At 36.7% G+C, this 27,712-nt stretch overlaps 1 protein-coding gene across 7 annotated transcripts; it reads left to right on the forward strand.

Annotated features, from left to right (window-relative positions):
- Positions 1 to 94: 94 nt before the first annotated feature.
- RHOT1 (ras homolog family member T1) lies at positions 95 to 27,345 on the forward strand. Of its 7 annotated transcripts, none has more exons than XM_075719481.1 (21): positions 95 to 131; positions 3,671 to 3,729; positions 5,973 to 6,054; positions 7,263 to 7,306; positions 8,113 to 8,166; positions 8,536 to 8,588; positions 9,141 to 9,249; positions 9,816 to 9,917; positions 11,374 to 11,472; positions 11,898 to 12,006; positions 12,936 to 13,056; positions 13,748 to 13,832; positions 14,212 to 14,357; positions 14,972 to 15,072; positions 15,329 to 15,459; positions 15,871 to 15,954; positions 16,724 to 16,843; positions 17,183 to 17,385; positions 18,760 to 18,903; positions 24,573 to 24,716; positions 26,211 to 27,345. In XM_075719481.1, exons 1-21 carry the CDS (start codon positions 95 to 97, stop codon positions 26,326 to 26,328), a joined length of 2,145 nt encoding a protein of 714 aa, XP_075575596.1. In that variant the 3' UTR covers positions 26,329 to 27,345. The 7 variants fall into 7 exon arrangements, with proteins under 7 accessions (XP_075575596.1, XP_075575597.1, XP_075575598.1 ...); XM_075719482.1 differs by having other exon boundaries at positions 18,760 to 18,882; XM_075719483.1 differs by lacking the exon at positions 24,573 to 24,716 and having other exon boundaries at positions 18,760 to 18,882.
- Positions 27,346 to 27,712: the final 367 nt, after the last annotated feature.

The following is a 27,712-nucleotide window of genomic DNA, read 5'->3' on the forward strand; positions in this document are numbered from 1 at the left end:
GCCGCGGCGTGAGGGGATCCCAGGCCGCAGCGGCTCCGCTTCCCCCGCCGAGCCCGATGTGAGCCGCCCCGCGGCGGGGCCAGGCAGCGGGGCCATGAAGAAGGACGTGAGGATCCTGCTGGTGGGAGAACGTGAGTGCGGGAGGGCCCGGGCCCGCCCCGGGGCAGGGCGGGGGCCGCGGCCGCGGGGCAGGGCGGGGGCCGCTGGGCTGAGGGAGCGCTGCTGTCGCCATGCCGCCGGCTGTCAGATCGCCCCGGGGCCGGGGGGGGGGTCCCTCGTCCCTGCCCGGGCTCCCTCGCCTTGGGGCGGTGAGCCCGGCCCAGGGCGGCCGGGAGAGGAGGAGAGCCCCGGCCCTGCGTGGCTGGCAGAGGTCGGGGCCGGGCGCTCCGGCACCGCTCCGTGCTTGATGAGAGCGGCGGGGGGGACGCGGCGGCGGGCCCGGGCTGCGCTCGGCCGGCAGCTCCCGGCTTCGCGCGTCCCTTCGCTGGGTGCCGAGCTCGCAGCGTGGAAGCCGCTTTGCGGAGTTGGTGTGCTTCTCGGCCGTCCCTGGAGAGGAAACTGGGCTGAGATTCTTGCCCTGTATTTGGCCACGTCCTGTTTAAGCTTTTTTTTTTTTTTCTTTTCCTTCCTTCTGTGTGTGTGGAAACCAAGTTTAAATCTGTCTTACTGACTGAGTTTGGAAATCAGCGGCCAGATGTGCTCCAGGCGGTTATCGGTCGCGTGTTGTGGACTTGTAGCTAGGACAGGGCCAGGGAGCCAGATCCCTGCTTCTGCCATGAGCTTACTGCATGACCTTGAATGCTCAGCACGTACTTACATGCATGCCAAAGTTACAGTGGGTCCGTGGTTTTTCGTATGTTTCTAAAATTATGTGCTTAAGTTCACACTTGGGTACCCAAATAAGTGGCTAGGCTTTGAAAGATACAGCTTCTTACTGATGTAAATAGCAGCAAGGAGCTTCTGTTTTGTTAGTTTGTAAAGTGTGCTTAAGTTCCTCACAGGGAAAGGATACAGAGTAATTACCAAGTGCTATTAGCAAAATTACCTAATTATACTAAGAATGTAGTACTACTAACAAAGCTTTCCTGAGAACTGAATGCCTCATATATACTTAAGAGTACAGTTTATGCAGTTATTTTATAGTGTGGGTTGGCTCTTGTCTACACTGCCTGGAGGGATCCTCTAAGACTTCTTTAGAGAGGAATCTTTAGGGAGATGGTGCTATGCAGAAAGAGTTAACTCATTAAGCTTCTGTTTGGCTAGTTTTACAAGACGAGTTTATTTAGAAATGTATTTGTGTGCTTGAATACACAGTTGAATTCCTCTTTAGAACATATGCCTAATTTACCTTACTTGCTTTGGCAATGGTGTGTTCTGAACTGGCTCTGTACAGTGGTTTCATTACAGGTGTAACAGGTGCTTTGATTTGGCAACTAAGTTCACAATGTGTCCAGCTGAAAATTTCAAAGATATGGGTCTCTTAAACATAGCAACATATAGTACGTTGCACACATCAGAGACTGTGAGCATCTTTATATTACATTTTTGTTGGAATTGTAATGAACAGAAGGGAGAAATTTGTTCTACAAATTGGTAAAACTTGTCAGCTATACTGTCAGTACTGTTTTGTATACATGTGTTTTATGTATATTAGTCTGAAACCATGTTAGTCTAAACCATGTAATAGTTGTTAGATGGTAACAGCAGACCATCAGGTTCAGACTCTGAAATACCATGTGAAGACCTTTTGTTGTAAGCCTGTTCCAAACCACAGCCTTTTTCATCCCCAATGGTCTACATTTTAGGTTTAAGGTTGGTTTAGTCCTGGTATCCAGGGTGCACACATCAGTTTTTAATAGCCGATAATTTTCAGAATATGTTCACCGTGATATTTTATGCAGCATGACCTAAAAGACTTAAATAGGAGGGAAAAGATGAGTTAATTATCACAAAGTGCTGTGCTGTTTTCTTCATCCTAGTCAGCCGATATTGTTTAGGCTGTTGTTTCGAAGACTATAAACAGAATTGGGAAGGCAAATGGTTGACCTAGATTCAAGCAAAATAAACCAAATCTCTACACTTGAACCTATGGATTTTCATAAAAAACAACTCTAGAACACTGGGAAGTGTATCAGAAGCTTATAAATACTAAGCATTTACTAACTGGCAGTCCATAATCTTCTGTTTTCAGTCATATAACATTAATGAAATGAGTTTCTATATCTCGAAGCCAACATGTTTTGTTACCATTTCAAATTAAAGCTGACTTGGTCAGATGCAAAATATGCTGTACCATTTTCAGTAATTATCTAATAACTTTACTTGCCTATCAGGAAAGTACTTATCTATGGAAATAGGAGAGCTTTTAAAGTTCTTTTGATTCTGTCTGGATGAAACTTAAGATTTAGTTTATGCAGGAGGACACCTGGCAATGTAAATTACGGCTTTAGCTCATGAGTATCTGATGAAAACACAACCATATTGCTGTTAAGAAACCTGCATCTTACTGCTCTCCAGCTAATACCACTGGTGAAAAATTTACAACTGTTCTCCCTGAGGAAAACAAAAGTCGTCTTCCCGAGCGTACCTTTTTCTTTGCTTTTCATAATTTTGGAATAACTTCTCTTTAACTTACCACGATGAAGAGAAGCTTTTATTTCTGGATGTGAGAAGGCCCTTTGTTACTGCACCAAAAATAGATGTGGATAAGTTGAATGTACTTTGACTAGGTCATCAGTTCAGTAATACCATTTTGTCCACAAAACCAATCAGTCTTACCATTTCATCTCTTCTTCTTCCTCCCATATTCAGAATTACGTACAATTAAATAGACAAGTGTAAATGCAGTGATATCAGCAAAACAACTTCTGTGAACTGGTGACATTTTATATTGTTTTCAGTAGGAACAGTGATACAGGTTCTGACTGATTGCGAGCAATGTCTTGCTTGGTAAAATGTGCATGCTAGCAAAGATGCTGTGCGTCCAGGCTGAAATAGCTTTTTGCTCAAATTGAGGGCTGTCAGAAATACACAATCCCAGATAATATTTGGATCTGAACATTTTGGTTTTTAAGAAATGTCTCAAAAACAAATAAAGCAGTAATAATCTTTCAAGGCTTTGAAAGGACCAGGAAGTTGACAGATGAAGGTTTCTAGAGAGGGGGGAACCCTGAGAAAAGTTACCAACTCTTAATTTTAAATGGTCACATTAAAGATTCTTAAAACCAAGCAATCCAACTGTGATATCAGAACTCTGAACTTTGCAGGTAAACTGAGTCATTTACTTGATTGAATACAGTTGAATATTGAAGCAGAGATGATCTTCTTGTTCTTGTTCTTCTTGGATTAAGAAAACCATGACTTTAGAAGGGTTGGTGGTTTGTTTTTTGGGTTTGGGGTTTTTTTTCCACTTTTTGTCAGGGACAGAGCAGGATTTGATTCCCTTCTGGATGAAATGCAGAAGTGTGAAATGGATCCTAAGGTTTTACAATAAAAGAATTATGAGAGAATTGCTGTCATCCATATTTAGTGTGTTTAAACAACAGATAAAAAGCCTGTAACATGGTCAGTTGGAAAATGTTTTTAGAATACTTCCCATTTTAAGATGCAATGCAACTATTGAGTGTAACAAACCCAAATTATCTAATCTCTGTTTTTAATGCTTTTGCAGCCAGAGTTGGGAAGACATCACTAATTATGTCTCTTGTCAGTGAAGAATTTCCAGAAGAGGTAGAGCATCCTTATTTGTTTTCTGTGTTTTATTTGTATCCTGTTGTATAAATTTTTTTTCAAAGAGTAAGTTAATAGGCTCTGCTTTAAAATAATGTTTCCTATTTAGAGAAAAAATAAAGTCTAAAACTGCAATGTTGACTTCTGGAAGAGCGATGTAGGTTAGTTTAAATCTACCTCTGCATGAAGATTAGGAATTTAAATTTTATCTAACTTCCTTTCTTGTTTTTCACATTGTTAATTAAACTATTTTTTTTTATATCTGAGGAATGTTAGGGGTTTTTTAAGCCATTGAAAGTGGTCACAACTGACCATGTATTTCAACATTAGAGACCCATAAATGGGAAGGTACTGAAAGAGGCAAGACCCTCAAATTTTTTTTGAGTGTTGTATTGAAAGAGCAAGTAGATGGAAAAATGAATGAGAATGAGGAATTAGAAAGTCACATTGTATAACTTCGCCATTTTTTGTAACTGAGACATTCCTTTATTTCTATTTTTAAAGAATGTTTTCCTGACTCTTTTGAAGTAAAAAATGCCCAAACTTACTGCTTTCTTCCAGAATAAAAGTAAAGCTACTTCTACATTTTATTCCTTTAAAAAACCAGGACATAGTTTTCTTCATACCATAAAAAGAACTGCAGCTGCTGCAAATAGTTAAGCTTTTTACGTGTAAACATGAATGTTTATTTCTTCTGATCACAAGTCTTAAAATAGGCATCATGTGCTGCTCTTTGAATCTACACTGCGCTGTTTAATGCAAATCAGTAGGTTACCACAGTTCACGAGTTAAGATTAGATTGTTAACACAATTGAATTTAGTTCCCAACCTTGCAGAAAGGAGCTCCAGTTTCTGTTTGTTCTTAAACTGCTCAGGGACCCATTCCTTTGACAGGTTGGTTGGTGATGTATTTAATGAATTGTAGGCCTCTGTTCACTTCTCAGCTTCTTCCTGCTGTCTAGAATATTTCTCTAAACTCATGTTGAGAGAAAAAGCATCATTTATATAGAACACAAAATCTGCCTGAAATTACAGAAATAACCTTTAAAAAAATACTGCATCCTATATGAACTGCTGAAAGAGACATGCACAATTCCTGCAGGTCAGTCATGCAGATCGGAGCTATATGGGTGTGTGTAACAGACATTTCAGACTTTGAAATAGTGTTTAATATACTGGGTATTATCAGTATCATTCCTGATGAAGATGTAAGTAGAGCCTGAAGCTTTACAAAGAGCCATTCTTCTGGTGGTTGGCTTTTCTTTTTTCCTTTTTTTATTAAAAGAAAACAAAAGTATCATGAAAGTTCAGACTCAGCAGGTAAAAGGCAATAAATATCTGTGCAGGAAGTTTTTAATAAAATTAGGTTTAAGTTGATTCTTCCTGAACATGGATTAGTGTTCTCTGGAAAAAATGGTCAGCAATCATAGCTAATTTACAGTATTTCAAAGAACATACTTTTTATTAGTATCATGTTTTGCTTTGCAGGCTTTTCTGAGCTTAATGTTTAGCACTCTGTCAGAAGCAAGGAACTTGTTAGGTTATGGTTATGTAAAAATTGAGATTTGTATTTTGTTTGTCATGCTTGTTTGCCGTATCTTGAATATTTAATTTTTTTTTTTTTTGGTAACAACTCATGCACTATTCACAGGGGTAGTTCTTGTACTGATTGCAGTGGGAGTAGGATCAGGATATCTTGTGCAAAAATTAGTGTTTAAACATAGATTAGACAGTATTTAATTTGTCAATAATGGCATGCTAACTCTGATGTTACTCTCCTGCTAAAGAACCTGTAGCCCTTTGAAGTAATTGGTTGAATTTGATAACCCCCCCCAAACTTTAGAACTGTTATTTATATGACATTTTTGTTTAAAGTAAATTGCAGCTCGGTTTTTGTTTATGGTTTTCACAATTATAGTAGTTCTTTATAGGTGGTTGGGTATAGTGGATTTGAGTTTTATAGAAGCATTCACTTACATCCCTTAACAACATTGCTTTCTTGCAAAGCATGCAGGAGGTTCCTTACTCAGTAAGTAGACTCATAAAGAAGGAGAAAGTAGCAGTGACTTTTAGTACATTGCAAAAAAAACCAACCAACCCCAAAGTACTTGAACTACTAATAAGTTGTTCTATTTAAAGTTGACTAATTGGCAGGTGTATTATAGTATACGCCTTTTTGTGACCATCTGGATTTTCGGGATTATTTTTAAAGGCTTTTTCTTGCTGTTTCTTTACAACCCAAGGTTCCACCACGAGCTGAAGAAATCACCATTCCAGCTGATGTCACCCCTGAAAGAGTGCCAACCCACATAGTGGATTATTCAGGTAAGGACTACACAATACCATTACTGTTTGACTGATTTGGTATGGAATTGTTTATCTAACTCAGTGGCCTCTTTAACAGTCGTACTGGTATGGGACCTAAGCTACATGTAGGAAAAGACGAGATTAAGTAGAAACTCACGGGATAAAACTAAATCAGATGATGACAGCTGGTCCTGCTAATTCAAAGCCTAACATTAACGGCTGTTGGTGCTTCCATGAAAGACAGTTGTAGCAACAGTCCAGTGAAGTTAGTCTTCTTTGTGTGACAGACATATTTACAGGTTCAGACAAAGGTGGGTACTTCATGGAATTCAAAATTATTTTTCTTTCTTTCAGTGAAGAATTTACTAAGATGCAGGAGACTTTACATACCTTATATTCTATGTCTTTCTGAATGTCGAAATTTGGACACTTTATCCTTTCCTGTCAGTTTCATATTTTGTATTTTTGGTTTTTGATATATTCTAATCTCCTTGACCTTACTGAATAGATAAATAGGCTCAGTATCAAGGTTCATATGCTATCATAAATATATGCAACTGTTGCACAGCTAGAAGAATCCTTCCGCCATTTATAATAGAAGCCAAGAATTAGGCTGTGTTAGCAGATACCTTCCTGTCTTCTCTCTCCCACCACTGCTGAGGAAATACCTTTGGTGTGTTTACCTATTTGGAACAAAGGAGTAATGCGTATTTTTTTCATTGGACTTGAGCTTAAATTTATGTGGAGTGAGTTTTTCTTTCTATTGGATGTAGTATTTCATAGATTTGGTTAACGGTTGGTTAAAAAAAATCAACACTGCAATAAAACTAACATATGTCATACTCTGTTGTAAAAATTTGCATTATAGAACAATGTTGCTACTTACTATCCCAGGAAGGGGCTGTTGATAAAATGTAGGGGGATGCAAACTATGACTCATTCCAGAGAGAACCTGTCTGCAAATGTAATTATTCCTCTTTAAAATAGCTGCTAAAAAACTTTGTGTGCAACCGACTGTTTCTGTCTTGCAAGTTAATGGATCAATTTCATTATTACAGTAGAAGCACTCTGTAATGCATTTTAATAAAATGATATTTAAATAACAAGAGCTTTCACAAGGCTGTCTTATGATCATTATGAAATACCCTAGTTCAGTTACTTAAGTTTTTCAGTTTTGTTTGCAAAAACGCTTAGTATTAATGAATGGCTTATTCTATTGAATGCAGAAGCAGAGCAAAGTGATGAGCAGCTTTACCATGAAATATCACAGGTAAGTGTATTTTAGTGTTTACTAGAAAATAGTTTCTGCTTCTGGAGAAATCTTTCCTTTCAAGTTCTCTGCATTAGATGGGCTTCAGTTTGAATTGAAAAAAAAACCAAAACAACCTCTCTTGCTTTTTATTGCTTGGCATTTCATTTTGTTTTGTGTTGTGCCCTGTGCTATAGTAAACCTTCCTCTATTTAAGAAAAGTAGGTACTGCCACTGTGTTGGTGAATTGAGCTTAAGCTTTGTGCTTCCAAGGGAAAGGACAGAACCTAAATATCGTTTAATCAGTAGGCCAAGGGACTGACAGTTTTTGTAAAGAAATAGTCCTACCCTGGAAGGATCAATTTTGGTTCTTTCTGTCATGTTGTATTATTGCATTATGAATAGCAGGGGATTCTTGGTAATTTTAGAATCCCTTCTGTTTCCTATTTTCTGTTCTTTCTGAGCACCTTTGCACATTTTCTGTACAGTCTGTCACGGTGTGTTCCATTTCTGACATTTAGGTTGGTACTTGAGTGGAGGCTGCAAAGTATGATTCTTCAGTTTAAATTTCTTGGTAGCATAGGTCCCTGCAGGCATAAGCTGTGGATGTCACACTGCAAGACATGCTTTTTGGCACTTCTCAACATCAAAAGTATTTGGTTTGAGCTGTTGTCAGGCTACAAGTAGCTTAAGTCAGGGACACAGTTTCTGACTAATGGTGGAACTGTTCTTACTCTGATGTTGTTACATACGGTTCTTAACTGTGTCTGTTTTTCTAGAGACTCTAAACAGTGGAATTCCATGCCTTTTCTTTCTTATCATTTTAGGCAAATGTGATTTGTATAGTATATGCTGTTAACAACAAGAATTCTATTGATAAGGTATGGTAACACATTTTATCCAGTTATTGCTTGAGACGTAACTTGTGCACTTGTGTTAATTGTTGGCAAGCTGAAAACTGTATTAGACATTTAAAATGCATAAGATGGTGTTTGAAATCCAGTTGTTAAGAGAACATACAGATGTATTATTGCTTCTGCTCCATTTCAACATCTGAGTTTTCAGTTATTTCAGTCATCTGAGAAAGTTGCTCATTAATCAGCTCCAGTTTTTATTTGTTTCCTCCTTTGTGGGCAAACATGTGCCTTCTTGGGAAAGAAGCAATGTCAGTTATAGTTGAACTTGTGCACAGTTCAGTCATATTAAATTTGAAAATGTATTTTTCATGTTTGTTTTTAACCCCACTTTAGGTAACAAGTCGATGGATTCCTCTCATCAATGAAAGGACAGACAAAGATAGCAGGTGCATAAGTAAAGATGAGAAGTGTCAATTAGGCTGCACATCGATGGGTGTCAATGGACAGTGTTGAGGATGTTAATTGTTTAAGAAAATCAAATTCTAAGCTTAAAGTTTATATAAGAAGGCCAAGCAACAAGAGATTTAAAGTATGTAGGTCTGTTACATATGCCAGCAATGCTATTTATTTTGAATTTCATGGGCAGCTTTTACCAGGTGTGTTTATATTTGTTATGGTATAAGTAGTTTTGGCTAGGTGGTCTGTGTAGGTTTTCTACTGATGCTGGTTTTGTATAATACTACAATTAGTTACTTTTGTGTTTAACTGTGTGGGTTTTTTTGTAGTATCGAGAAGTAGTACATTTCTGTCTAAGTGTATATCAAAACAATTTACTTAAAACTGCTATCATTTAGTTTTGCCTATTGGCTGCCAGTCATATTTAATTACATCATGAAAATAATATAATGGCTTCTGGTGGGAGGTAGGATGCTAAATTAAGATAGGTCTTTTTATCCCTCTGTCTTTAAAACTCTTAACCTTTTTTTTTTTGTTTTCAGGCTGCCTCTTATATTAGTTGGAAACAAGTCTGATCTAGTGGAATATAGCAGTATGGAAACTATCCTTCCCATTATGAATCAATATACAGAGATAGAAACATGCGTAGAGGTATGCAAGACTTTCTGAAGTTAGAATGGGTAACAAAATATACATTCTTGCCAAGCATGTATGGTAACTTTTTAATAGAAAAGGTGGGTGGGTTTTTTCTTTTTGTTCAAAATAAAATATTCAAATCTGAGTCATTATCATGGTGAGTTTATGTTACTTTTCTTTAGAGAAGATGACACTATTGTATAATCAAATGTTACTGTGAAGTTCTAAGATTTAGAGCCTCCTCACATCCTTGCTTTTGGCATGTGTTTTAAATTTCATATTAAGCCAGACAGGTGTCTGCAAAGCATTAAAAATTTAATTAATATGTGTGGATATGCCTCCCCCTGCCCCCCAGGTAGATACAACTTTTTGAGTTCTCTATTACTGGTATGACAGCAAATTGTGGTGAGACCTTTATCAATTACTGAACAGTTATAGGGGCTAGATGTCTTTTTTCCAAAACAGCACTGTACCCACAAGAGGGAGCTAGATCTTTAAAAGTTTGATGCTTCCTTACATTTCAGAAGAAACGACCAAATAGTCAAGAAACTAGCTAATCAATATAAGGATTTCTCTTTCAGTGTTCAGCCAAAAACTTGAAGAATATATCTGAGCTATTTTATTACGCACAGAAAGCTGTTCTACATCCTACAGGTCCTCTTTATTGCCCAGAGGAGAAAGAGGTATTTATACATAGATTCTAAGAACAAATAATATAGAGGGGGGAAGTTAATCACTTTCCTGTTCTTTCCTTTTCAGTGGATTTTGCATTTCTTAGTGTGTTCTGTTACCACCACCCCACCTCCAAATGTCAAGCATTATATTCCAGAGCCATGGTGACTGTTTTGTGTTGTATTAATCCAATCTGTCTTTCCTCTTCAAAGCAATGAAGACAGTTTTTTGTTGCCCATGTGAATTGCTAAGTGAAATGAGAAGCTTTAGTAATGGCTTCAAACCCAGTGTAAGGTGAACAAAATCATGTGTTCAATTCAGTTCTCCTTTAGCTATACATTTCACAGTAACTCCATTTATTTTGGGGAAACTACTCCGGACTTGGCTTGATTTAAGGGAAAGAACTTTTCTGAGCGTATTGTGAGACTTTGGCAAAAGGGCTAAAAACCAAGTGATGTGGCTGGTTTTTACATTTCGCAGGTGCTTAGCTCAGAGTGTTACGAAGGAGTGTGTCTTTAAAAAAAAAAAACATTAATTTCATGGGCAAATACAAATAAAATCTCTAAATTTAACCCCCATGTAGTATTGCACCGTAGGAAATTTGCTTCAATCATAAATGCTTTGTTAAGTAGAGAACCAGAGAATAACCCTGTTTTGATTTCTTCCATCAGAATCATCTTTATGAGTTAGTAATGTTGTGATAAAATTGTTGTGCTGAAATCTTTTTGGTTTTCCAAAACCAATCTCTATGCAATCTCTGTGACCTCTGTGAAGAGAAGAGTCCATCATCACTGTAGTTGTTGGGAGAGAATTACCACTGTCTGTTTTCCTTCACTCGGAAGGTATCCCAGCAATTCTTTTGTCATAGAGATAGTCCATATGATCGATGCTTTGCCTGGTAGATGAATGAGCCCTGTGAAGATTTTCCGTATTTGATGTTTGAAGCCTTCTGAAGCCACAGTTGAAATAGTGAATAGAGATAGTGTGCTTGTTTAGAAAGAGCTGACTGTAGTTCTAGAGCCATTTATTTTTGCAAGGCACAGGGATTGCAAGGCCTTCCCCCCCGCCTCCCCCCCACCCCCCCAAAAAAAAAAAAATGTTTGGGGGGGGGGGAAATAATTCGGTTGGGTTTTTTTTTAAGTTTTCTGTGCAATAAGACTGAATTTAGAGAACTTTTTTTTTTTTTAATAACTAAGTAGTGCCACCTTCAGCTTGTGAAGGCTCTTCTAATAATTGAACAGAAAGACATTTAATGTGGAGTAATTGCTTTAAATTTATGGATATAAATTTGCTAGATCAGGATTTTGTTTCCTCTTTATTTTTGTGTGTGTGTATGAATGTCTCCATTCTAAAAATGAAAAATGAAGGCTAGTATTTTTTTTAATGTGGTTGAGCTGCCTGATGTCATTAGTGTAATCTTTTTATATTCAAGCCTAGAAAGATACTGAACTTTCTTTTATTCCTTAGATGAAACCTGCCTGTATTAAAGCACTCACTCGCATTTTTAGAATTTCTGATCAGGATAACGATGGTACTCTCAATGATGCAGAGCTCAACTTCTTTCAGGTAAGTCTTTTGCTTATCTTTTCACCATGTTTAATAGTTGAACTATATAATTCTAAAAACCCAAGTGATTGTTTTTGAAGGAATTGTAGTAAGGTGAATTATAAGGGAATCGGGTCTAATTTTTAAAGTCTCAAGTGCAGCATAAAAGAGTGGATCTGTAGAAATGGAAATGGTATTAATTTTATTTCTAACCATTGTTCAAGTTTTAGTTCAAGCGCAAAATAAAAAAAATTAAATTAACAAGCCCCAATGCTTGTGTGTAAAAATAAAATAAAACAAAGTTTGTACACCTTTATTTCCTCTAAGAAATTGGATTGTCCTTTACTAGCTTATCAGAACGTTTAAGGCTGTAGTCATACAGGACATGATGTTTGTCCAGCTTAGTAGCCAGTGGTCCTAACATGCTCTTTTTGGGTCTTTGTTAGAGAATTTGTTTTAATACACCATTGGCACCTCAAGCTTTGGAAGATGTAAAGAATGTAGTCAGGAAAAACCTGAGTGATGGAGTTGCAGATAATGGATTAACACTAAAAGGTAAGCCTTATTTACCTCTTAAAAGATGTGTCTTTTGTACAGCTGATAATCATTCTTACATAAAAAAGCTAGTCTTTTGGAATATGATCTCTCGATTCTTTTATAGACTACAAGAGCTGGGTGTAGTGTGATATCAAAGGATGATTAAACTGAGGAATGCTGGTGTGAATAAAATGAGGTCTTTCTTCTTGTTACAGAGCTTGGAATCCAAATAAGTATACTGATTCAAAAGAGATTGTCTCCTAGATAACTCTGTATCTTGACAAGTGAGCCTAGAGACAGCAAGGTGTAGTGCCTGTCAACATTTTAACAGCTATGTTGTACAGATTTGCTGAGAGCATATGGCAAAAGTGAAAGGAGAAAAAACGTTTTCTTTCTGAGCATCAGTGTAACTGCTTTGCTTGCAGAGCTTACATATGTAATAGGACTCGTGAGAAACTGTAAAGAGTGGGAATCTTAAGGCATAGCCTTACTAAACAGTGAAATCTCAGTGTTCATTAAGCCCTGGGAAGTGCTAAACAAAAATCCTACCCAGTTATTTTGGTACAGGAAAACTAAAGGCAGTCTTTCATGAGACTACTCTCCAGTCTTCTTGCTAAGGCTTACTATTTTAAATTGTTGAAAATATTGTTGTCTTTATTTTCGTCCAGCTAAGTTCTTCTAAAATGCTGGTACTGAAAGAAGCAAACAACAACAGAAAACCAAGTGGGTTGTTCTAAGGAGACAGTTCCTTGAAGGACACTTGTACAAATAACATGATTTCTGAACCTTCAGTCTGTGTAGATAATGCTGTAATGTCACCCAGGGAGTTTAACATCTGAATGTGTATTTCAAGCTTTTTTGCTTTCAGTCTGATACCGATTCTGTTAAAAACACTTCTGGCAGACAAAGCACTTCAGGGCCTTAAGATTTCATAATTTGATTTTTAGGTTTTCTTTTTCTACACACACTTTTCATTCAGCGAGGAAGGCATGAAACAACTTGGACTGTCTTACGTCGCTTTGGATATGATGATGACTTAGAGCTTACACCAGAGTACTTGTTTCCTCCGTATGTATCACTTATATTAGCTTTCTTTAACTTACATGCATTTAATTTATGCTGCCTCCTGCTTTGGCAAGAGGAAAAGGTTATTGTAGTGTGTTTTATTTTTACATCAGGCATCTCCCTTGCTTTATGACCTACCAGCCAAAATTTTCATGTGACTGAAAATTACGAAGGAAGAATTCCTGTCTTTTGTGTCAAATCATGTACTGCTATCTCTCTTTATAACAAAGATGGCAAAAGATACTCTTAATAAAAAAATGGAACATAACTCTGAGCAGTTGCTTATTGTATGTGGCAACAAATTAGAAAAGGCTTGTCAGTATTTTCAGAGCACTTGAGATCCTTTGAAAATCCCCAAATTCAGCTTCTTTTCAAAAATGTAACTACATAATTTTCTGTTTTTTAAAAAAAAAAAAAAAAAATCAAACCACAAAACCCAAACAGCCAATCCAAACAAAAACCTGATTACTGTATAGCTATGTGTCATGTAATGTAAAGACACTCACTTAGTTTTTATTGGGAATTCTAAAATTATATGTGCTTTCATCTCTTTAAAAATAAACTAATAAAGCTAAATGCAAAGATCAAATAACAAATGCTGTAATTCAAAAAGTCTGTATTTTGAGTTTTAATACTCTGTATTTCATAAACACACTTAACACTTCTTGCATTTGTTTTTATTTTCAATAAACAGGCTAAAAATTCCTCAGGACTGCACAACAGAATTAAATCATCATGCCTACTTGTTTCTTCAAAGTATTTTTGATAAACATGATTTGGTAAGCTTTTAATTTGAGAGCGTGTGTCCCCTTAAGAGCCTCAGTTTGCTAGCAATTTTGCTAGCAAAAGTGTGGTTTTGTCATTATGTCATTGCATTCAGAAACTGGCTCTGGCTTAAGCTTTGCAGGCAAAACTAGCCTGCTGTTTATATTTCTGTCTGCAAGGAGAGTTGGCAGTTATAGTTGTACTACCAAATCTTTTTTAACTAGCTCATATATTTAGTCTTACTTAAAACCAAGAAAAGAACAATGCTTAAAAAGAAAGCTCAGATTCTTATAACCAGTTTCTTGAATCTTGCAAGCATACAGCAAGAAAATACCAGTTTAGAATAGACTTGGATTAAGTGATCTATGTCTGATATTGTATGCTTGTTTTCAGGATAGAGATTGTGCTTTGTCTCCTGATGAATTGAAAGATTTGTTCAAAGTCTTCCCTTATATGCCATGGGGACCTGATGTTAACAACACTGTTTGTACAAATGAAAGGGGGTGGATTACATACCAAGGGTTTCTCTCTCAGTGGACGTAAGTGTGATACATTACATTTTACTAGTTGAGAACTTTGGGTATGATAATGCGTTTGTAGATGCTTGTTAAAAATCTAGTAGAAAGAGTGGAAGTTTAATAGTTGAAAGTTTACCCAAGCAGTCATGTTTTTATAGCCATCCAGTGGCCTAATCTTTAGACAACTGTTATAACCTGTTCAGGATTTGGCCAGTATTTAGTGCTAACTATGAAGAAGTGTCTCTTCAGACTGCGGAAATCTCCCTGAAATTTATCAAAATACTTATTTCTGTTCTACTCTTTAGAGATGGTACGAATAACGATGTTCAATGATGAGTTGTTTTTCCTGCTGGAAATACAGAAAATGAGGAAAACATTATTTGCTGAGGCAAAAAAATGGTGTAGGTTGATAGGCCTCAGCAAGTACTACCTTCATGGTGTTCTGGTGACTATTAAGACTGGTAAAGTTGCCACCATTTACCTTCAGAGTGCTTTGTCCTTCAGTACTACATAGTGCCAGGATTAGTTCTGTCATGTCAGTCTGGAGATAGGAGGTAGAAGCTGTTTCAGTAGTGTAAAGAATTGGTGTCACAGATGCTAACAATTTAGAAACTTCTTTTTGTCCCCTCTGCTAGACTAACCACATACTTAGATGTACAGCGTTGCCTGGAGTACCTGGGTTATTTAGGCTACTCGATACTTGCAGAACAAGAATCTCAAGCATCAGCAATTACAGGTAATTAAAAAAAAAAAACTGGGACAACTTAGGAATTTAAATTCAGAAATCTGCTCAAGAGGAAATTGTTTTAAGCAAATGGTCTGTCTTTTTTCACTTATATTCTTTTTTATTTTCTGCTCAAGTCAAACCTTTGATTTAATATTTTTGGTTGTTTTGTGTGCATTTTAATGTAAGTGGACAATTATTTCATGTTTTTACATACATACGTGCATGTACTTCTTGTGAAAAATATTTGTGTGGTTTTTTTCAAAAGTAACAAGAGATAAAAAGATAGACCTCCAGAAAAAACAGACTCAGAGAAATGTTTTCCGATGCAACGTTGTTGGAATGAAAGGCTGTGGGAAAAGTGGAGTTCTTCAGGCTCTTCTTGGAAGAAATCTAATAGTAAGAAACCTTTGCTTATATTCACCTGTATATGCTTTTTGACTTAAGGTTAAATAGCAAAACCAATTGATCTTAGAGCTTTACCAATTATTACTGAGTTTGGCGAGTTCTGTGAGGGAATATAGAGTAATTAGGGAGGGTTTTTTGGTTTGGTTTTATGTTTGTTTTTTATTTGTGTTTGGGTTTTGGTTTGCGGTTGGGTTTTTTGTGTGTTTATTTTTGCAAATAGTCAAATGGCTATTGCATGCAAGAATTACTTGTACATCATGGATTATAGCTGTGCATTTACTTGCAAAATAAACCACCGATTACTGTGATTTTCATTCATTAATAAATGGAGTAAAACAGCTGTTCAAGTCTAATTTAATGGGGCAAGTTGCTGTGGTCTAACATGAAATTCTGCATTTTCAGAGACAGAGGCAAATACGTGCAGAACACAAATCTTACTATGCCATTAATACAGTCTACGTATATGGACAGGAAAAATACTTGCTGGTAAGGTTACCTCACTATTGGTTGCATCTGACTGGTTAATCTTAAAATTCAGTGAATTATTCAGAGCCTTCTGCAAACAAATTTCTGTTTTAATTGTCTTTTCTTCATAAATGTGGGTTCCCCCCGACTCCTTTTCTGGCTCAAATAACTTCTGGTTTTACGTGTTGCTGATACTTTAAAATGAACCTGTTCAGGACCTGTTATTTTTGAAACCTTGACCTAAATTGTACAGAACTCAGTCCATTATGTTTGTGCTGCAGGGCATCAAATCATACCACATGATAAATTAGCAGCAAGGAATCTACCTATTCAGTAAAGAAGAATCTGTCATGTAGGGTGATTAGGATGGCTGAAGTTAATCTTCAGTGGATGAAATACTTCCTTTAAAGCTTGTTCCACTGTAGTTTTCCTTTATGATTCTATGATACATTTCTTTGTTTTTCCAAGCTCTAGTCCTCTGCTCTGTGGTTCTCCTCTATAGGATGAATGCCAGTTTCTATGGGAATCTAAGACTTTCTCTTAAAGTAAATGTAACTTTTTATGCTGAGGTTGTGATTGCCTGCAGATGTGATGTTAACAGCTCACATATGTTGGCTGTATGGTAAATTCCTGCTATTTCTTTTTCATCAATTCTGCCTATTGTCAGTCCATTAGTTCTAAGGATACATAAAAATGAGCCATAAAAACTATGAGAAAAAGAAAGTCATAAAATTCCTTTAACTGCATAACGACAAAGCTTTTCTCCCTCTCTGACCATCTTTTTTTCTAGCTACATGATGTCAGTGACTCTGAATTTTTAACTGACGCTGAGACCATATGCGATGCTATCTGCCTGGTGTATGATGTCAGTAACCCTAAGTCCTTTGAGTACTGTGCCAGGATTTTTAAGGTTTGTATAGTTTGTGTATACAAACCTTTACATTTATATATCTTTTCACTGACAAGGTCTTTTCAGCATCAGTTACCTGTCCTATACACAAGTTTTAGTGTTTAAGAGACATTTTATTTATGAGTGCTGGTTATCTATGGCTGATGCATTAAAAATGCAGTTTTGTTACTCATGCAAAACTAACCTCTACTTGTCTATATAAAATATCCTGCTTCTAGAAATGCCTGACTTCAGGGCAATGAATATATCTTAATGCTGCTGCAAACAGTTCAACTCAGGCTGTTCCAGATTGAATGTATCATATACTGTTTCTTTCACTTTTTTTCTTTACATTTGCAGCAACACTTCATGGATAGCAGAATACCATGCTTAGTGGTAGCTGCAAAGTCTGATTTGCATGAAGTTAGACAGGAATATAGTATTTCTCCTGCTGAATTCTGCAAAAAACACAAAATGCCTCCACCTCAAGCCTTTACGTGTAACACAGTTGATGTGCCGAGTAAAGATATCTTTGTTAAACTGACAACTATGGCGATGTATCCGTAAGTACTTGGACCATACATTTTTCATATTGCATGGGTCACGCACAATACCACTGCATGTCATTGTTAGCCATGAGGATGGAACTGCCTCACTGAGATTTAGCAACAGAGAGACATAAGTGACTTGAGTAGAATCTTCAAATTGTTTCAAATTGAGAAAGTTGGTAGGTATCCAACATATAAATCAGTGCCAGCTATTGTTGCTAAGGTATTTTTTAAGAAATACACTACTTCATCCAGCTCCTGTTGCAAATTCCACTGAATATGTAGGGTTCTGCTCTGTCCTTACTGTGGATGCATAACTCAATATGTCAATGTTCATAGCATTTTTGAGATATTTGTGAATAAGTTATATTGTAATCCTTGTTAATAGCTCAACTTGACAGTTGATCACAAGTAATGACACTCTTCAGTGAAAAACAGTTCCCGCAATGCACTGCTTGAAGCTTTTTTTTGTTATCAGGGTGTTTATTACTATGTGCTCTAGTTCATTAATCTAATAGATCTTATATTTTTTTAATAGAATTGCTGTACAAACACCTTTTGGGCTTCAGACAGAAGATACTTAAGCTCACACTCTTCACTACACATCTCACTGTTGCTAAGCTCACTTTGCATCTCTTTTTTTTGGTGGGTGGAGCTTTTAATATGGTGTTGAACTACATAAATATTACAGCAGATGGAGTCTAGTATGACAGCTGACATTTGCTTTAAATTAAATAGAACTAATGTCACTTTCACCCAAAATGATAGGATTTTTTTTTAAATATTTGAGACTGAATTTATTGGCTTAGATTTGTAAAGCTTTTGTTTTGTTTTTGTTCTCTTGTATTTATTTTGTAGCACTGGAATACTGGGAAACCACTAAAGTGTAGCACTGACCAAATGTCTTGTCATATCAATATTCTTGCTTCTCCCTTAGTTCTCAGCATGTGTGTTTGTTAGGGTGGGAAGGGTAGAGGTAACTGTCACCTTGTAAAGTGTGCATTCAAAGTGGTAGAACATGTGGCTTACTTTCCTTTGAAAAAGGGGTGTTATCTATTGCTGTGCAGACATACTCAGAAGCCTTTAGATGTTTTCCTTACAAACTTAAATCAATTCAGCAAATATTTTCATTCATGCTTGTGCTTTGCTATTAAGATCTCTGTGTGGTGGTAATGCCAAAATGACCCAGACATAGAACCTCTGACCTTAAAATTCTGCACAGCTGTAGTTGTACCCTTGCTTACCCAGTGTATTTTTTTTTTCCTCCTCTCCTTACTCATTCAAATGTACCTTTTATTCCTAAACCTCTCTTGGTTGTGGCACAGTCCTAATGTGCACCTGATTTTATGAGCAAGATTTCAACTCCTGTCCTTCTGTGTGTTTTCGCAGCCATGCCCGGTTACGCTGTATGTGCGCCTGCAACAGGTGTACATTTTGCATCTGTCAGAACTTCCTCAACTCAGACTTGCTGCAATCTGTAAAGAACAAACTCTTCACTGCAGTTCTTAACAGGTCCTTAACTTTATTTACTAGGTACCAGGTGTGCTTTTAAAATAAAAGTTTTTTTGAAAAAGCAATTGGTAGCCTTATATACTGCAGATTTTTCACTCCATATCCACTAAATAGGCAGATACTTACTTTAATAATTGTCATAGAATTGTCAAACTTTGTTTAACTTGAAGGTACTATAGGTCTTTTGAGCTTAGTCCAGTGATTTCTTTGAAATATTACCAATTTGATAGTTGATTCAGGTACTTAGTGATTGCAAAAATACTGTGGAGGAATTGGGACTGTGTTTTTAGGGAACTGGTAATGGACATTAAGCAGTGTCTATAAATCTGTGTAATGGGTCTCACTTGAGACATTATAGGTTTGTTTAGTATTGATTAGAGGTAGCGCCTCTTAGATACCAGTTGCACGGATATTTTCATAAAGGCACAGCTTGACTTATAGCAGCATTGTATAATATATTACGTGTTTATAATTGCTAGTTTGATATTTGGGAATTCATAGAATTTCTCTGTGTGTGTATGTGTGTTATGCTTGGTTTACACAAAGAGTGGGTATTTTGTGTTAAAAAAAATGCTAGAGCTATTGCCATCCAAGTCCTCTCTGAACAGAATGCAACATGTAAGAAGTGGTAAATGGTTAAACATTTGCATTTGCAGATACTTTGGAAAAAAAACAATGGATGAGAGAACTGGTTTTCAGCATTGAAAACACTGCTATACCTTGTCTTGTGTGTACTGCAGGCAGTTTTTGACACACGTGATTTACTAACACCTCAGCACTTGTCATCGCACCCCAGCAAATGGGAGTTCAAACCGAACAATTTTTGTAGTGCAGTGGTTCTGTCCTTTATAGCCTTCTTGGAGGCGTATATGATAAATGTGATTCTTGGAGGCAACTAAGATAAATGTGTTTATTTGAAGGCCATGGTTAGAATATCCTGACATGCTGCTGGTCCATGTATGTTACTGCTTTTTACTGTTTTCAGATGTAGCTGCTCCAAATAAGAGTGGCTGTCTCCTTTAAATGTAAGTCACACGCACATGGGAGGCCTACTGACATACCCACCTAGAGTATTGAGCATCTTTGTGAAATACCACTTTAATCCAAGATAAAAGTGTTAACCACAGAGTGAGAGTTTAGGGAAGGGTGAAAAAGTCATTAGTTTAGGAAAAAACTGTGAATATGAGTGAGACTGTTCATGCTGCATCTCTTCTACGGCAGTCATCCCTTAGACAAAAATCCCTTGAAACAGCAGTCTCTTTGCATATTGTCGCTCTAAAACTTCATTCAGCAGTCACTACTAGAAAATCCCAACTCCTCATTATTGAGCCTAAAATCACCTCAGTAACACATCCTCATTTTTTGGAATGGTGATGGGTTGCTACATTAGCTGTTGTGGCTGGCTTCTTTCTTGTATGGGCCTGTGGTTTTTTTGAGTCCTGCATTAGGCATTGCACTTCGTTCCTCTAAAATACTGTTAAGAACTCGAGGTATTGAAATCTTTTTATGAGAAGTCTCAGGATGCTATTATTCCACTCCTTATCACTAGATATTGTGGAATAAACATAGGAATCTACTACTGCCTAAAAAAGTGTGTAACTCAAGGTAAGGAGAGTTCCTTATAGACTTTTCCACTGACCCTACAGAAAGGAAAAATGATTTGCTGGAGTTTGCCTGTAGTCATTCAGTTAGTCACTAGGGTTTTGTTGCAGGTTTCCAGCATGCTCACTTGACTTCACCAACTCTCTTCCTAGTTAGCTCTTCAAGAGCGTTTCCGTACGGAACACATTGCCGCAGGTTGCTCACCATTCAGTACACGGACTTCTGTATAACTGCATATATAGTAGAGCTGAGATATCTGTAAGCAAGATGGAACAGCTCCCAGTTGTAGACTTTGGAGGGTAAAGATGGTTTTCTTGATGAAAAATGTTAGCTCCTTCAGTGTGTTTTTAATGATTTGTGATTAGATTAGAGAAAGCATTTGAATCAAGGAGGATTTTCTGATGTAGTTAGCATATGCAACTTTTCTTACTTTGCCTTTACAAGTGGTCATTAGGTCAGGTAGTTGGGCGAAAGTTAGGTAACTGATGGGTAAAGGAGGTTTCTCAAGAGTACTTATTCTCCTGATCCCTTTCTATTCTGAAGCTTTAGACAGTGGAAGTAGATAAACAGGAATTTTTTAGATTGGACCCTTCCTGTATTATTTATTGCTAAGTAATGTTTAAACACCGCTACCAAGGGAAAATGTAATACCACATTTGAATATTCCTACCTTAGTAATTACAGGAAGAACATTGCCTCTATGCAACTGAAAAACCTATTCATGCCCGCCTTCAGTTTCTCTTCTGTGGACAAACTTCACAGACTCTTCTCAGGGTTTGTAGGCTATCAGAAAGGCAAGTTCAACACACATGGAAGTTCAGTTTGGAGATGTTTATTATGCAGGAATGGGATTGTTGGTTTGAACTACCCAGGATCACACTTTATTGGTTCTTTGAGGAAGAAGGCACTGCATTCAAAGCACTGTACATGCATGTATGACACCTGTTACTATCCTGTAGTATTTTTATATTTTTAATTTGTTCTTTCCTTCAGGTGTTCATTTGTACTTGTCTGGCTGGCACTTAATCTCTTTTTACTACATTGTTTTACCTCTTTTTAAAAGCAAGGTTTCTGCTTATGTCATTCTAACCCTTTCTTTAATGATGAGCTTGGATTTTGGGCTTTTTTTTTAAAATCCAGAGCATCAATTTTAAGTGTGGTTTTTCTGCTTTCTTGGTTTAAAATCATTCACTTGTTGCCTTTTGCTTGTATAGTAGTGGCATTTTTCTGTCAGCTAAGTTCATTTCAAAATACAATAATTCTAATGCATGAGAATTGTGTTTTTCGGGGAGGGAGCCTTCTCAGAGCATGTTTTTTCTTTCTTCTAAAGTTTTTAAATATTGTGGAATAGAAGTGAAGTTCTACTTGCATATAAAACATGGTTGTTTCAGGGATTATTTGTAAATTTTTTTTTTCTATGAAAACCTTCCTTCTGTGAAATTAAAGTTCAGACAATAGTTTCATGTTCTTGTAATGGGAAAGTTTTAAGAGTACAACCCAGGATTTATTTTTCGCTATGTACAGCGTATGCAGATTATTTTTCAAAACTGTAGTATATCACCATTAAATCTAATTGCAGAAATCTATTCCTATACTTAGATGTCCCCCAAATTAGGACAGTATAATGGTATTTTACTTGCCTGTTTTCCTCCTTCTGTAAGCTGTTTAATGCCCCATACTGAGTAGAAGTTTGCAAAGCTGTGTCCCCTGATTTCTTTCCAAATAGAATATATTGAACTGGCACTTTACACTCTTTTTAGGTTTTGTAGATAATATGCACTTGGAGCTTTTCACATTTTAGATGACTAATGCACGTGGGAAAATTCTAACTGCTGGAGTTGGTTTGCATCCTAGGAAAATATGTGCCTGAAGGGAAGCTGCAGCAGCTTGCACATGTTACGCGATGTTTTTGGAATTCAGTTGCTTATGTTTTATTGTTGGAACCTACTGTCTGTCAGAGCAGGCTGCTGCTGCTGCTTGCTGGCTGCATTAACTTGCTTATAATTTTGGTGTGAGTAGCCATGTGACTAGCCTGTTGGCTTCGCCACTGTGCTTTAAAAATGCTTTTGTAGTTATTACAGGAATGTTTTTGAGCTTTTATAGTTAAGGTTGAACTTTCCCAGACCTGGGATTCTTCTGTTGCTGACGTAGGGGAAAGCATCAGTATTGGCCCATAACTCAGCAATTTCCTGTGTGTAACCATGACAGGCATGCTCAGTTAACCTCTTGGTAAGTGCATGTTGCAAACTTCTTGTGAGTTGTTAAAGCCTCCTAAAAGAAAGACTGTACAGATTTCAAAAATCTTACTCTACAAGTGACAAGTTACTTGACTCACTATTAAGGGTAGATTGAATAAAAACCTGTCTTTTTTTTTTTTCTGAAAAAGTGCATTGAAATCTGAATTTTATGCCAAAGGCAAAACTTCTAGACTTTCTCATATATGTGGAACTAATTCTATGATTAAATACACACACCAATCTATTCAGGAAGTTTGAAAGCTAGTTATTATTACAAATAAGCAAGAGTTTAAATACAGATTCATTTATGGAGTCCTAACTACTACTCTGTGTGTGTGTGTATGTGCACATCCATATATAAATTTAACCCTTGGAGAGAAAAAATTTTCTAATTCAGAGTTACTTTCTTACTACAAGGCAGCAATAATTTCTACCACTGTGAAAATTAGTTTCATAAACACAACCACACTGAAATTAAATTTGAACATTATTTATTGAAGAGGTGGAATTTTTCAGTGTGTGTTGAGAAAAGTTTTTCTGCATTATAGCCACTTTCTTGTCAAAGAACCTCTGCTGGAAACAAACATTGATCCCTTTTTATTATTTCAGACATTTTTTTTTTCCTTTAATGGCAGCTGAACAATATTAGGGATCAAAGTTGCAAAAATGGAATTTATGACAGCATAAGAAACATTTACGGAAGAAAAATTGGAAATTTTTTTAAAGGTGTAAAGCAATTAGTTGTCCATAGTGTTCTGCATTTCAGGAAGTATTTTTTGACTTTGGATTTTTGGGCTGAGATGTTCAGAGGGCCCTAATAATTTCTTACTGAAGTCAGTAGATTTCCTTGAGGTAATAAGACAAATCTCTGCCTTGATTTAGTTCTTTTGTTTAAATGAAAGAGTCAGTTACTGTTAGGCTTAGAAAAGGGATCAGAGTCAATTTACTCTCCCTTTAGACATGAAAACAGGATTTTATCATGACTGAGAATATATTAATTGTTTTTAGAAGGGTGAAGCATGCTCAGCAAGTTTCTTGCATACCATTAAACATGGACATGTGCGAAAGTCAAAACAAGGCAAATTATAGATAGGAATCAGAAAAGCTAGATGTGAGAGAGTGCTTTATGAGGCAATGCAAAAACATTAGTTTGCAATTTAAAGTGATTTGCACTTTTAAAGGGATGCTTTTTAAATTATACAAATAGTTGGGCATTTGAATTAATCAAATTAAACTTGAGAGTTTGTTAGTTATACAAATATTCGCCCAACAGAGCTTGTCACGTAATCACTTGTATGTAGCATGATTTTAATAGATTTATTTTACATACACTGATAAGTTTTATAATTTACAGATCTGAAGACAAGTGGTTTATAGTCTTTTACTAAAAAAAAACCCCACAAATGCTAAAGCTCTTAGTAGTGATAAAATACAGTCTTGAATTGAATTATCACTAGTAATGAGATCATCAGTTTGGGTGTTGGAGTCACTCCAGCGTGTTTAGCACAGGTACTCTAGCTCATGCATGGTGCAGTACTACAGTATCCTGTCGACACATGAAGCTTTGGGGATGGAGTAGGAGGAGATTTAGTTTCTTAAGCCATTTTCTTTGTCCTGAAAGCAATGGCATTTAGCTACATTAAATCATAATTTTACTTACCTTGTCAAAAGTACAAACTCCATTTATTTCTGTTTTTCCCCAAGCACTAAGTTTTTAACAACTGCACAAGAATCAGGGGCTAGATGGCTAAAAATTACGAATTCTCTGGGCTTTGTCATTTGAGCATATTTGAGAGACTTGCTGTTGTTGAGCCATGCTATGAACTGCAAACTGTGCATGTGTGTAAAAAGGTTAAGATCCTACATAGATGAGTTGGGGGCCATGCTGTTAGCAGACGAGGAGAGCAGTATTATGCAGCAGGTGCACGCCGTCAACTTTGTAGAAGATTCCATCTTCATGGAGTCATCTCTTGGTCCACGTTTACTTGAAGACAGGTAACAGCAGCCAAACTCAGGTGACCTTGCCATTGCCTTTTCCCTTTCTTCCCCTCAGCGAACCACTTGACATCTAGTTTGCAGAGAGTTTGTCAAAACTAGCTGTAGAAGAACTAATGCTTGCAGGAATTCATGAATTTGATCTGTTCCATAACCCAGCAAGATATTCTTAAATAAGATTAGGATTTCTTAGAGACCAGCTGTATTTTGCTGTTTGTGCACCAAAGAGCCTGTTCTTCAGCATGTGGTATGACAGTACACTGATTATCTAGATGGCTTATATTGCTCCTGCAAATGTCTACTAAAGAATATCCTAAACCGGTTTTGTGTATTTTGATAGCAAGTAACAATTCCTGCGTTATTAAACAGCTTGTATGCTACAGCTCTGCAGTTCACACTATATGAACTGTCTTGTGCACCGTGTATGCTTAGGATCTCTGTATGCTCCTTGTACTTAATACTCCTGCAGCTCTCACTGAGTAACCCATAATGATTAATACAGGCTAAAATACGTAGGCTAGTGAAGTTGTGTTCTAAGTTCTATCTTAAAAGCAAAGAAACAAACCCTTTACTATTGCTTAGGAACTTCTTGTGCTTTGAATTATGGCATTTATGATAACCTGTTCTAAACAGTAGCTCCTGCTTCACGGTAAGCTGTCATACTTGAGACTACTTTTGAGGATGGCTAGCCGTGTTTAACTGAGCATGCTCACAGACTTCTTGCAGTATTTGGGAGAGTTGGGTCATTGGCTGTCTCTACTGTCATGCAAGATGTGGCTTTTTACATCATACAGTCACTTCATACTGTTGTTACATCTTGTCTTTTTCTGTTGATGCCATTGTCACTGCTTGTTTCACTAGCACTTTCTCTTAGCTTTCAGCTTGGTATTGGATGACTGTTTCTATTGCTGTTCTTGTGACTGTATGGGGAAGAAAGGGATTTACAAATGCTCCTTCTATTGATTCTAGCTTTTGGAAAAATATTACTTGCTACTTGTCAGTAAACTTTTTGGGGAAGAAGTATAAGTAGATATTCAACAGGACTGGAAAGTTTTTCATGGAAAAGCAGAAATATGCAAACTCAACATTGGAAAAAAAAAAAAGTATTTTGCTGGACAGAGTTGTTCTCACTATGGGTTATTAATTATTTGCTAGCTATTTTTGTTTCCCTTTTCTGAATGTTTGCTGGTACTTTTAAAGAAGACACGCTGCCCTCCCCACATCCATGACTAATGATCTGCTCCTGCATTTCTCTACAGCTGTGTGAGCTCTCTGACTTTAGTGAGATCTACTGATGTGATCAGGGCTGCAGATCAAATCTTAAGCTTTTAAGAAAAGTAAAATGACTGTATAAGTACTCGTAAGGCTGAATTGTAAGCTGCTTGCCTGTGACAAGTGTAGTGATGAATTTCCAAAAGCAGAGTAGTTTAGCACAAGTTGTCTGATATTCCTGTCATGGAATTAACCCGGTTTTGTATGTGTGTTAAATTTCAGGCATGTCACACAAGCGGACCTCAAGAGCTCTACATTTTGGCTCCGAGCAAGTTTTGGTGCTACTGTCTTTGCAGTTTTGGGTTTTGCTATGTACAAAGCATTATTGAAGCAACGATGATCTGAGAAGCAGCACATCTGGCCCTACCAAATTTAAAAAAAAACTTTTATGTACATTCTGAATGCTTTAAATTCTGCTAGAAATATTTATATATGCAGAGTTACTTTATTAATATTTGTAATTCATGCATAAGATTATTTTAAATTATAGCTCTAACTACAGTATTGCATCATGCGTGGAAAAAAGAATTGCATCTTAACAGCCAGCTAAAATGGCTTAACTTGTGAGGCCAAAAGGGAATTTGTTGTAAATAACCTGTACATATTAAAGCAGTAAGACATTGCTTCCCAAAAAGCTCTTCAAAATACTGTTCTTGGATGTTTCACCATGGTGACATACTAGTGTATAATTGAAATTAATTTTCAGTTGAGTAGGTTCGACTCAAGGATCATACTTCCTCAAGGATTGCTTATTTATTTCACATTCATCTGAAGGGACTTCATCTTTTTGGACTATAATCTATACCAGGCAGAATTTGTGATTTTCATTCTTATCTATTCTTTTTAACTGATGAACAAATTTCCCCGCTAACTGTGTGTTTCAAGAAAAGGTCACTGTTGCTGTCCTGGCCTATGATTTTGTATGTTACATGACCAGTGACATACTTAGTAATCTGATACTTCTTTTAAAAGGAAAAACGTAAACTTCAAAAACTGCCAGATCAACTTCATATGCTGTGTGTAATTTGTGTTTTTCATTTTCCACTATGTTGTGTTTTATAACCCTTATGAATCAGATGAGAAAATTTGTATATTAGAAAAGTTTATAATCAAAAAGTGTTGCTGTTTAATTTCTCACATCTGTCAGTCATACCTGTCAAAAGCTGTGTATAAGATAAAACTGAAATAGTACACAGTGCCTATTCTACTGTAGTATATTAGTTGCATGGATCACGATGCATTCTGTATCTGGCTAGAATTACCTATAGACACAGCTTTTTTAATGATCAAGTAAATTGAACATTAATTCCTCATGACAAACCTATTTTTCCATTGCTGGCCTTTTCAAGTATTTCAATAAAATAACTGTGTACTGTGTTTGTGTTTATCGTTTTCTTTTTTTTTTTCCCTTTTCTTTCCCCTCCCCCTGCCCTGAAAGGTGGGGCTTATAAAACCTTGTCCTTTATCTGAGAAAATACCGTCAGTGCCTTCAGTTATTGGAGCTTAAATGTCTTGGCTATGTGGTTTCTTTGATTTGTCTTATGACTGTGCTGCCTCCATTAGAGGTTTATTTCTGATTTTTATCAGAAGACAAAAGTGACTTCTGTCATATTTTAAAGCAGAAAGACAAATGCATAGTCAACCATGAACTTTGTGTTTACTGTCAAGGACAAAATAGAGTGGGAGAAGAAAGTAAATAGTTTGGTGGGCTGTTTGGGAAGGCT

This window comes from Pelecanus crispus, chromosome 12 (genome assembly GCF_030463565.1).
Source record: "Pelecanus crispus isolate bPelCri1 chromosome 12, bPelCri1.pri, whole genome shotgun sequence".
Lineage (NCBI taxonomy): Eukaryota > Metazoa > Chordata > Aves > Pelecaniformes > Pelecanidae > Pelecanus > Pelecanus crispus.